The sequence below is a fragment of the Hemibagrus wyckioides genome, linkage group LG10, assembly GCF_019097595.1.
Source record: "Hemibagrus wyckioides isolate EC202008001 linkage group LG10, SWU_Hwy_1.0, whole genome shotgun sequence".
In the NCBI taxonomy this organism is placed as follows: Eukaryota; Metazoa; Chordata; class Actinopteri; order Siluriformes; family Bagridae; genus Hemibagrus; species Hemibagrus wyckioides.
Window position 1 is genome coordinate 1,397,501 of NC_080719.1, and position 12,387 is coordinate 1,409,887.

A 12,387-nucleotide genomic window follows, 5' to 3' on the forward strand; every position below is an offset into this window, starting at 1 on the left:
CAACAACTTACCAACTATTACTATTTAAACTCTCTCTGTCTTTGTCTCTCTCTCTCTCTCTCTCTCTCTCTCTCTCTTTAGAGTGTCTTCCTGCTGCCCCAGACAGTGTTGTTAATGATGGACAATGAGAGCTTTACTGGACATCACGGTGCTTTCAGGCATAAAAAAGGTAAGATTTTGTTATTGTTACTCTATGATAAACGTTATTAAAACGTGATTATTGATCCTGTGTCCGATCCTGTAGCCAAGCGATGTCAGTCGGCGGACAAGTTGGACGTGGTGGACAGACTGAGACGTTTGCTGCCCAGCAGCTGTGACCTTTTATGCGTCATTACTCCAGGAATCGTCTGTAAGTCTCTCTCTTTATCTTGTCTCTTCTGTATCTGTTCCAGATTAAATATATGAAGTTTAGATTCATCCCACGAGAGCATTTAAGAAATCAAACCCTCACCTGTCCTCGGGGCATTGTGGAAAATTCATTATTTTATCATTTGCTATCAGACGATAGTGATGTGTGTAATGGCGTATAGGTTTACTCTGAGTATCAAAGACTGAATTAAAAAAATACTTTTAAAAATGTTAACAAAAATCTCTCAAGCTGTAAAATGGTTAATGTTTTATATTTGTAAAGATTCAAAACATTTAATATCAAATCAGCTGCTTCCTGAATTTGGAATTATTATTTTTGCAAAATATCTTTGTGATATCTGAGAAGTTCTCCGAGTCAAAATGATATCAGTGTAGTATCGTGGTTTCTGCTCTATTTTTAATACATTTTTGACAAAGAACAGTAAAATCCAACATTGAGCAACGTTTACTAAATTGCGTTACAGTTCCTGAGAATTTTTTTATTTTTATTTCATGAAAGTGGAAACTTCTGCTTTCTGAATCTGATCAATTTTAAACACTCAACATTGTGTGAAAGTTTATTTCTATAATTTATTTTTAGTTATTTAGATCATTTTACCTCGTGAGCTGCTGTCTGTGAGAATCAAGGGGAAGGTGTACAGGACAGTGGTGAGACCGGCCATGCTGTATGGTTTAGAGGCAGTGTCACTGAGACAGAGACAGGAGTCAGAGCTGGAGGTAGCAGAGCTGAAGATGTTGAGGTTCTCTTTGGGAGGGACACGGTTGGACAGGATTAGGAACGAGTACATCAGAGGGACAGCTCATGTTGGACGTTTGGGGGAGAAAGTTAGGGACGAGAGATTAAGATGGTTTGGACATGTCCAGAGGAGGGAGAGTGAGTATATCGGTAGGAGAATGTTGGACATGGAGCTGCCAGGCAGGAGGAAAAGAGGAAGGACAAAGAGGAGGTATATGGATGGAATAAATGAGGATATGAAGCTAGTGGGTGTAAGTGTTGAGGATGCAGAAGACAGGGATAGGTGGAGAGAGATGAGTCGCTATGGAGACACCTGAAGGGAAAAGCCCAAAGAAGAAGACCTCATGAGCTGCTGTCGTAAACAGATACATAAATTTATAAAAAATAAATAAATAAGCAAACAAACAAATAAATAAATGGATCAAAATAATATAGAAATTCTATCAATAATATAAATTATATTATCAATAACAGAATATAAAAATTGTAAACAAATGATATCTAGAAATATTAGATTCATTCAGTCATTGTGGGCGGTGGTGGCTCAACTGGTTAAGGCTCTGGGTCGTTGACCGGAAGATCAGGGTTCAAACCCCAGCACTGCCAATAATAAAACTGCCACTGTTGGGGCCCTTAAGCAAGGCCCTTAACCCTCTCTGCTCCAGGGGTGCTATATCATGGTTGACCCTGCGCTCTGACCCCAACCTCCAAGGATGTGCTGTAATGTATATGTGATAAATAAAGGCTAATTCTATTTCAGTCAGGTTGATTTGTTTATTAATGTTTAAGTTCTCTGCTCTGTTGTTGTACATCGTGTTGTTTTGTCTGCAGTGACCCCCAGCGAGCCGGCCGGTCAAGTCCCTAAGGAGTTCATGGAGGGTGAAGCTGGTTTCAGTCTTCTGTTTCCTGCGATGGAGGGAGTTCATATCCGACCGTTTCACTTCTGCAAAAACAGCCTCAGCGACACCACTTTAGAGAAAGCAGGTAACCCTAACGGCTTCTCAGCAGGTATTTAAATAGAGAAATATGCAGATCCGTCAGTATGAGAATGATGAGGCGTGGTGTTCTGGTCATCTTGAAGGCCTGGCTGCGAATCCTGACCTGAAGGTGGTGCTGCTGTTCGGCTATGAAGCCTACAAAACCGGAGCGGCACGCTTCCTTAACCAGCTGCTGGAACCTCTGGGGCGGAGTAACGTCCTCATCGCCGGAGGACATGTGGAGAGTGTCTTACCACACAAGAGGGACTGGTCAGTATTACACAGAGTTCATATACAGGGCATGTGGATGCTCTCAGGTGATGAAATTATTCTTAATTATTTATTAAATAAATATTAGAAAAATAGTTAGAGGCACACCTCTGTTTCAGGAAAAACTTTTACTACTTTTATCTCCTTATTTTTAAATTTCTTACAACACATTTTGTCAACTAAAAATTTTAGAGAGAGAGAGAGAGTGGCAGACAGAAAGAGACAGATGGAGGGAGACAGGGAGAAGGAGAGATAGCGAGAGAGACAGATGGAGGGAGACACGGAGGGATAGAGACAGGGAGAGTGAGGGAGAGGGGGGAGGGAGACAGAGGGAGAGGGGGGAGAGGGAGTGGAGGGGGGGGCACAGAGAGAGACCCAAAATTATAATATAAATGGTAGAGACGTATGTATAGGATGCAGGGGGTTGTTTTAAATTGTTTGTTTTTGTTTATATGATTTGATCCTCTGTCGAAAAGCAGGATCATGTGCTGAAGGTCAAACTGGTGAGGAACCGAGACACGCCTCTGTTTCAGAAAAAACTCCGCCCCTTTTGTGTAACTCAAATAACTTTCAAAGAGTGTTTAACTCTGTCTAAAGACTGAATACTGATGTGCTTAATTGTGTGTGTGTGTGTGTGATGTTCCCAGCTGTTCTCCCGGTTCCTTCGGTGTGACAGGTCTCACCCTGAGCGGTCCCAGGATTCAGGGCGCCTCGGTGCTGATGGATCAGGCAGTGAACACGCCCGCGTCAGCCGAGGTCACCATGCGTCGCCTGAAAGCCGCCAACATTCCGGAGTCCAACACGGTCGGCTTCATGTTCGCCTGCGTGGCGCGCGGACACAACCACTACAGCGATCAGCCCAACGTGGAGGCCGACATCTTCCACAAACTCTTCCCCAGAGTGCCTCTGTTCGGCTTCTTCGGAAACGGAGAGATCGGCTGCGACAGAATCGTCAAAGAGAACTACACACTGAGTCAGACGGATGCTAACGGACTGCAGCACGGCTACACCACCGTCATGAGCCTGGTGCACTTGGGATGACACACACACACACACACACACACACACACACACAGTATCATTCTCTCAAGACTCAGGTTTTTTTTTCTTTCATCTCTTTTCTCTAACTAAAAGATGTAAAATCTCATCCATAGAGTTTTTATTCTCTTTCACATCAATTTCTTAGAACATTTTAAAATCAGGGCACTTTTAAATCATCAAGCTGTTCAAGAAAACTGAAAACTTTCCTTTGACTTAGACGTGAAATCCTCTTGATTTAGTTCTGCTCTTAAAACGTGACCAAGACACACACACACTCCTCTGTTGTGTATCTGACTAAAGCAGAGGTTTGTGTGTGTGTGTTGGGGGGGTATTAAAAAATCTAATAATAATAATAATAATCAAATTCCTTCTCAGTCCTGATCAATCCTGTTGATCTGTCTTTGTTTCCTCTTGTGATATTGATCCAGTTCTGTTTACTTTCATATTGCAGCTCCTCCTTGTCCTGACCCTCACCTCCTGACCCTCACCTCCTGACCCTCACCTCCTGACCTAAACCAATCGTCTACATTTATTACAATCCTCTAATAAGGTCAGGTACGTTTCTGAGCTCAGAGCTGCAGGGATTCTTTCAAAGCAGAATAACTTCATAAAGTCAACGTTAGTATGGATTCATAACAGAATAAAATCTGATGATCTGTAGAGCTTTGTGGTTTCAGGGTTCTCCGTTTCTCGTCTTCAGTGTTACAATAAAGAGCCGAGTTCTTTACTTTACACCATTTTTTTCCTTCTCGTTATTATAATAAATCTGAAATATTTTCTGGAATTAAGACCAACCCTAAATCTGCTATTGGTTCTTTTTTATCTTTTTTTTTTTTTTTTTTTTTTAAAGCTATTAGACCAAGTGGAATCTTGTTTAAACGGTTCCTGATAATTAGCATGATTAAATGTAAATAAATTGCATAAATCATCCAATAATTGTAAGTAGAATAAATAATTAGTTTTGTTAAATTTATGTAAATAAATGATCCATGCTATTTTAATCATTAAATTTTTTTTTCCATTACAAAATAAGAAATTTTGTGCATTTATTTATTTATTCATTATTTTTTTCAATTAATGGATTTAATCCAAACCGTATACAGTCGTGTCCATAAGTATTTGGACAGCGAGGTATTTTCTGTATTTCTGCCTCTGCATCACGATTAGGGATTTTAAATGAAGATCATAATGCTCGTTGTTCATGGGAACTCTCAACATGGTCCAAAGAGGTGATGAACTATTTCTATTTCTATGATGCAAGTGACCGTCATTAGGCTTCAAAACAAAATGGACCGATCAGAGAAAGAGCGAGAACTGTAGGAGTGGCCAAATCAACGTTCTGCTACGTTCTTCAACACCCTGGAGAGCTTGGATACCCCAGAACCAGTTCTGTAGAAGATCCACAATAAATAACTAATGTGGATCATCTCAGAATTCTTTCCTCAGTGAAGAAAAACTCCTTCAGAACATCTAGCCAAGTCAAGAACACACCTGAGGAGACAGAAACATCATCAAAGTCAACGATCAAGAGACGCCTTCATGAACGTAATTACAAGAGCAAGAGTCTTTGGACAGAAAAAAACAAGAACATGAACTTGTAGCAGAATGATGAGAAGAGTTTGGAGAAGGAAAGGAAAGGCTGAAGATGATCAGAAGCTCCACATGATGAGCTCAGTGTTCTGACACGGGTGTGTATGGATGTCGGAGATACATATGATACACATGATATATATATATATATATATATATATATATATATATATATATATATATATATATATATATATATATATATATATATATATATATATATATATATGTATATAATATACAGTACTCACAAAAAGTTAAGGATATTTGGCTTTTGGGTGAAATTTATGGAAAATGTAAAAAGTTCACACTACAGTGATATTATATCATGAAAGTAGGGCATTTAAGTAGAAGCTGCAGTGGTGATTTCCTCATCTCAAACAATTTACTGAAACAAAAGCCAACAACAGTGGTGGGTATACCACAACAAAAAATCTCAATGTCTCAATAATCTGTCATGTGCCCTTGACCATCAATTACAGCTTGACCACGACGTCTCATGCTGTTCACGAGTCGACTTATTGTCTGCTGAGGCATGGCATTCCACTCTTCTTGAAGGGCGGCCCTCAGGTCATTGAGGTTCTGGGGTGCAGGGTTACGAGCCTCTACACGGCCACTCGGCTGATCCCAGAGGTTTTCTATGGGATTCGGGTCTGGAGAAAGTGCAGGTCACTCCATTTGAGGTACCCCAGCCTCCAGCAGCCGTTCCCTAATGATGCTCCTCGATGAGCTGGAGCATTGTCGTCCATGAAGATGAAATTAGGCCTGTGTTGTTCATGTAGGGGCACAATGACTGGATTAATGATGTTATTCAGGTAGTATTGGCTTGTCACTGTACCATTCACAAGATGTAGGTCAGTTCTGTATTGAGTGGACACACCTGCCCAGACTGTAACACCACCACAACAGTGGCTGATGCATAGCGCTCTCCTTGACATCTCCAACATCGTTGGGTCCATCATTTCTGCTCAACGTGAATCGACTTTCATCAGAGAACAGCACTGAAGCCCACCGGTCCCTCGTCCAGTGTAAATGCTCCCTGGCCCGACGCCTGTGCCTGGTGATGTGGTCAGGTACCCTTGCAGGTCGTCTAACACGCAGACCACGCTGATGTAAACAGTTTCGAATGGTCTGACGTGACACTTGGGTTCCTCTCACCTCCCTTAAATGTGCCTGGAGTTGAGTGACATTCATCATCCGGTTCCGCAGGGCACTGTTCACAATGAAGCGGTCTTCAACGGGGGATGTGGCCAAAGGACGTCCACTTCTATGCCTTTCTGTGACTCTTCCAGTCTCTGTATCTCTGTCCCAACCTGCTGATGACACTCTGTGACACTCTAAGCTCAGTGGCCACTTCCCTCTGAGAACATCCTGTTTGAAGCCTCACAATGGTGAGGTTCTGTTGATCAGTTGTTAGGTGTGGTCTTGGTCTCATGATGTCAAAATGTGAACAGCATGATGAAGAGGACTGTTTAAATACCAATTCTAATGGAACCAGAAAATTTATTGGTGGATTCATGGATCAAACACCAGTTGTGAATTTTGCCGTTAAGCACCTTGTTAGAGAACGTTCTGCAGAAAGTACTGAAACACTGAACAGTTGGACATGTGCATTCAGAAGGGTAGAGAAGGTCAAATTAAGTTCCCCTGGAAAGGTTATAGTGCATTTTAGGTGCATCCTGAAATTTCACCTGAAAGCCCAGTATCCTTAACTTTTTGTGAGTAGTGTATAAATATATATATATATTATATAGAGGAATAGGAATGTTTTATTTTTTTGTTGCATTAATCAGTTTTGCTGACTTTTTTTGTCCATTGCAGTCTGGTGTTCCTGCGTGTCATGGCTTTTTTCCGATAAGCGCGCGCACACACACACAGACACACAGACACTGCGACGTGGGGCTGGGGCAGAAATCAGGGTTGCCAGATCCAAGTCATACCCTCATAACAGTTTTTTTTTTACGTTACACCACATGTTAAACCCATAGGTTTCCAGCAGGGGGCGCAGAGCCATTCACAGCTTTCTAAAGCTTTACAATTCAAAAATCTTTTTTTTTTTAGATTAAAGTAATGATTTTTTTCCTGTAATAAAATACAAAAAGCCTTTCTTATTTGTATTTTTCTTTTAATCTTTTTTTTTTTTTTTTTTTTTAAAAAAACAGTTTTGTGAGGACGATCTCATCCCTTACACTTAATACAATAATTTTTTTTTTTTTGCTTCATGGTTTAATGCTCAGTGTGAAATCAGAACAAACCAAAAGAATAAACTTGTGAAATTGTGTGTATGTGGAACAGGATGTGAAATTATGCCGATGAATTTCTGTTATAAACAGGAAGTCAGAGTGGCAGCATGTTCAAGCGCTTCATTGATTTACAAAACATTTACATTTTACATTTACGTCATTTAGCAGAGGCCCGTATCCAGAGCGACTTACATTTTATCTCATTTTATACAACTGAGCACTTGAGGGTTAAGGGCCTGGCTCAGGGGCCCAGCTGTGGCAACTTGGTGGACCTGAGATTCGAATTCACAACCTTCTGATCATTCTTCCTGGCTCTTACAAATGAATCAGGTTCTCTGTCATTCTTATATCAAACAGCTCCAAAATCTGTAAACCTCTCCTCTGAACTACATTCTGTCCTTAGCTCTGTGTTGTTTTGTTTTGTAGCTATATGTTATGTTGTTTTAGTTAGCACCATGGTCCTGGTTGTCTCATTGCACTATGTACTGCGTCAGCTATATATAGTTGAAATGACAATAAAAGCTTCTTGACTTGTCAACTCACAAACTCTGCCCACTTCCACATGGATGAGCACAAATTATTTAGTCTTACTTTGAAAAAGATAGTTGTGTGTGTGTGAAGATCCTCAAAACCACATCAATGAACCATCTTTACCGCTAACAAGCTGCTACTGTAGAGAAAGACACATTGGACAAACACAAGACAAGTACAGGATAAGTCATAAGCCAAAATATAAATCCAAATCTATTTTTTAAATAGATATAATATATTTATAACATTAAGTGAGAGGAAAATAAAACTCTGAAATACACTATATTGCCAAAAGTTTTGGGACGTCTTCCTTTCCATGCACATGAATGTAATATGGAGTTGTCCCACCCTTTGCAGCTGTAACAGCTTCAACTCTTCTGGGAAGGCTTTCCACAAGGTTTAGGAGTGTGTTTATGGGAATTTTTGACCGTTCCTCTAGAAGAGTATTTGTGAGGTCAGACACTGATGTTGGACGAGAAGGTCTGGCTCACAGTCTTCACTCTAATTCATCCAAAAGGTGTTCTATGGAGTTGAGGTCAGGACAGTCAAGTTCCTCCACACCAAACTCACTCATCCATCTTTATGGACCTTGCTTTGGTCACTGGTGTGCAGTCATGTTGGAACAGGAAGGGGTCATCCCCAAACTGTTCCCACAAAGAGCATGAAATTGTCCAAAATGTCTTGGTATGAAGCTGGAACCAGGGGGCCGACAACAACAATAATAATTTGGAGGAGTGTCCCAAAACGTTTGGCAATCTAGTGTACTGATCAGTGATTGTTCTTTAATTGCAGTGTAGTGTTTTGGTTGAAAGCGGGTTTTGGGGATCATATCTGGCAACCCTGCTCTCAGTGTAGAACAGAGGGTGCGGAATGACTGCAGACCCTCTCTCTATCGCTATATCACTCTTTACATCTCCTTTCTTTTAAAAAAAAGAACATTATTTAATTTGGCTCTTTTCATCACTGACAGATTTATTGTTTAAATCTTTGCACCTCTGCACAAGTGGAGAAATATGAATTCCTCTCTTGTTTTTTCTGCACAGGAGACACCTCTGACAGTTTGTGGTAAGCTTCACCGCTGACTTAAAGGCCTTCAGAGGCTCAAACTTTAACCATGTACACTTTTATTAAATGATTAAACTGTGTTTTTAAGAGGCTGGAATGATTTGAGCTGAGCTGAGGTAAAACACCTGAGCTCGCGTGCTAAAATATTCCGGCGCTTGGCTAATAAGTTAGCAAGCTACCTAGCTTTGTCTGGAGCATTAGCATCAGCTGTTTTGTCTGTTAGATATTATACCGCAAAATTAACAAAACAACATTTTTTGTTTATCAAACCAAAAGGTTTAGCGACCAAGTAAACAGTTAGTAAACAGTTTAAAGCACTGCTTTGCGAGAGTTCTACGTCTTAATTCCACAGCTAACTTCAACTAGCTAACCCTTACCAACTGCCATGCTAACAAGCTAGCAAGATTTCCAGTCACGTTAGTGAAATAAATTCAATTTGTCACTCGATTTTAGTATTTTTCCTTCAAATATCGAAACATAAATCGTTTTTCTTGTTGTGTTTTTTATTTATAACACACTGTATTTCCATGCTAATGTTACGTCGTGTCAGTATTACGTGGTGCTAACTACATTCATTAATAACTAACTTATTACCTGTTCTTATGGGTCACGTGAATACATTATTACCGTTAGTTTGAAGCACGAGACTATTTGTTTATAACATACAGTAGGTTGTAAAGGATTTATTACAGTTGAATAAAATAATAGGTGGCAGATCTGTAATATTAACTACTTTAGAGGATGTGAAAAAGATTAGAGAAATGTGATCATATTTATTATCTTTGCAAAGTTTTGAATTGATATTCCGTTTTTATTGCGCTATAACGTGCTTTTTCAAACTTTTGCGCACGATCAGGTGTTGCGCAGAAGACACTTATCAGTTGTTTACTCAGCAGTGGTTGTTTACTCGGCTTTATAACTCTACACACTAGGCGGTGTTGAGCGACTAGACTATCAGAAGTGGGCGTGGTCTAAACAGGAAGGGGGGGGTGTTTTTTTGCGTGAGATATGAACTTCACCACCTCAACTGTAGAAAGTTTCGCAGGCTTCATGGTGTGCGAGTCCTGGCTCTGACTCCACCTCCACCTCAGCTCCATCTCCCCCTTCACCCTGAGATCAGCTCCTCAACATGTTCCTTACTCTGACTCCACCTTCACCCTGAGATCAGCTCCTCAACAGGTTCCTTACTCTGACTCCACTTCCACCTCAGCTCCATCTCCCCCTTCACCCTGAGATCAGCTCCTCAACAGGTTCCTTACTCTGACTCCACTTCCACCTCAGCTCCATCTCCCCCTTCACCCTGAGATCAGCTCCTCAACATGTTCCTTACTCTGACTCCACTTCCACCTCAGCTCCATCTCCCCCTTCACCCTGAGATCAGCTCCTCAACATGTTCCTTACTCTGACTCCACTTCCACCTCAGCTCCATCTCCCCCTTCACCCTGAGATCAGCTCCTCAACATGTTCCTTACTCTGACTCCACCTTCACCCTGAGATCAGCTCCTCAACAGGTTCCTTACTCTGACTCCACTTCCACCTCAGCTCCATCTCCCCCTTCACCCTGAGATCAGCTCCTCAACAGGTTCCTTACTCTGACTCCACTTCCACCTCAGCTCCATCTCCCCCTTCACCCTGAGATCAGCTCCTCAACATGTTCCTTACTCTGACTCCACTTCCACCTCAGCTCCATCTCCCCCTTCACCCTGAGATCAGCTCCTCAACATGTTCCTTACTCTGACTCCACTTCCACCTCAGCTCCATCTCCCCCTTCACCCTGAGATCAGCTCCTCAACATGTTCCTTACTCTGACTCCACTTCCACCTCAGCTCCATCTCCCCCTTCACCCTGAGATCAGCTCCTCAACAGGTTCCTTACTCTGACTCCACCTTCACCCTGAGATCAGCTCCTCAACAGGTTCCTTACTCTGACTCCACTTCCACCTCAGCTCCATCCCCCCCTTCACCCTGAGATCAGCTCCTCAACATGTTCCTTACTCTGACTCCACCTTCACCTCAGCTCCATCTCCACCTTCACCCTGAGATCAGCTCCTCAACAGGTTCCTTACTCTGACTCCACTTCCACCTCAGCTCCATCTCCCCCTTCACCCTGAGATCAGCTCCTCAACAGGTTCCTTACTCTGACTCCACCTTCACCCTGAGATCAGCTCCTCAACAGGTTCCTTACTCTGACTCCACCTTCACCCTGAGATCAGCTCCTCAACAGGTTCCTTACTCTGACTCCACTTCCACCTCAGCTCCATCCCCCCCTTCACCCTGAGATCAGCTCCTCAACATGTTCCTTACTCTGACTCCACCTTCACCTCAGCTCCATCTCCACCTTCACCCTGAGATCAGCTCCTCAACAGGTTCCTTACTCTGACTCCACTTCCACCTCAGCTCCATCTCCCCCTTCACCCTGAGATCAGCTCCTCAACAGGTTCCTTACTCTGACTCCACTTCCACCTGAGCTCCATCTCCCCCTTCACCCTGAGATCAGCTCCTCAACATGTTCCTTACTCTGACTCCACTTCCACCTCAGCTCCATCTCCCCCTTCACCCTGAGATCAGCTCCTCAACAGGTTCCTTACTCTGACTCCACCTTCACCCTGAGATCAGCTCCTCAACAGGTTCCTTACTCTGACTCCACCTTCACCCTGAGATCAGCTCCTCAACAGGTTCCTTACTCTGACTCCACTTCCACCTCAGCTCCATCCCCCCCTTCACCCTGAGATCAGCTCCTCAACATGTTCCTTACTCTGACTCCACCTTCACCTCAGCTCCATCTCCACCTTCACCCTGAGATCAGCTCCTCAACAGGTTCCTTACTCTGACTCCACTTCCACCTCAGCTCCATCTCCCCCTTCACCCTGAGATCAGCTCCTCAACAGGTTCCTTACTCTGACTCCACTTCCACCTCAGCTCCATCTCCCCCTTCACCCTGAGATCAGCTCCTCAACAGGTTCCTTACTCTGACTCCACTTCCACCTGAGCTCCATCTCCACCTTCACCCTGAGATCAGCTCCTCAACATGTTCCTTACTCTGACTCCACTTCCACCTGAGCTCCATCTCCCCCTTCACCCTGAGATCAGCTCCTCAACATGTTCTTGTTAACGTTTCCGTCTGCAGTCAGGATTTTAAACTGGATTTACTCAGTTGTGTTTCCTCAAATATAAACAAACTAGTAGCCTGATCCAGAGGGTGGATGGACAGATGGACCGACGGATGGACAGATGGATGGATGGTTGGATAGATGGACAGATGGATGGTTGGATAGATAGATGGACAGATAGATAGATGGATGGATGGATGGGTGTTTTTTATTGTAGATTTTGTTTGTGTAGGTTTACATTATTGTTCATCTTTGAGTTACTGATAACAATGTTTGTGTTTCTGCTAATATTCACATGAATGTTTGTGTGTAGTTTGTGTTAATGTTTGTTTGTATCCCTGTTTGTGTTATTTGTTGGTGTTCCTGTTTGTGTGTGTTTGTGTTTGTGTTCATGTTGTTAATATGTTAAGGTTTGTATTTTTGTGTCCTAGTATGTGTTTGTGTTCATTTTGAAAT

General features: G+C 42.4%; 2 protein-coding genes across 10 annotated transcripts in view; both read left to right on the forward strand.

Annotated features, from left to right (window-relative positions):
* fbxo22 (F-box protein 22) overlaps positions 1-4,187 on the forward strand; it is an 8,488-nt gene extending 4,301 nt beyond the window's left edge. Inside the window, exons 3-7 of the mRNA XM_058401686.1 lie at positions 82-169; positions 245-349; positions 1,937-2,089; positions 2,187-2,352; positions 3,000-4,187. Of these exons, the coding sequence (XP_058257669.1) occupies positions 82-169; positions 245-349; positions 1,937-2,089; positions 2,187-2,352; positions 3,000-3,393 (906 nt within the window). The 3' untranslated portion in view covers positions 3,394-4,187. The remainder of the gene's footprint in view (positions 1-81; positions 170-244; positions 350-1,936; positions 2,090-2,186; positions 2,353-2,999) is intronic.
* Positions 4,188-8,591: 4,404 nt separating this feature from the next.
* The window catches only part of herc1 (HECT and RLD domain containing E3 ubiquitin protein ligase family member 1), a 47,770-nt gene continuing 43,974 nt past the window's right edge, over positions 8,592-12,387 (forward strand). For all 9 annotated transcript variants that reach the window (XM_058400300.1, XM_058400307.1, XM_058400304.1 and 6 more), the window contains exon 1: positions 8,592-8,822. The gene's annotated coding sequence lies outside the window, so the exon portion shown is untranslated. The remainder of the gene's footprint in view (positions 8,823-12,387) is intronic.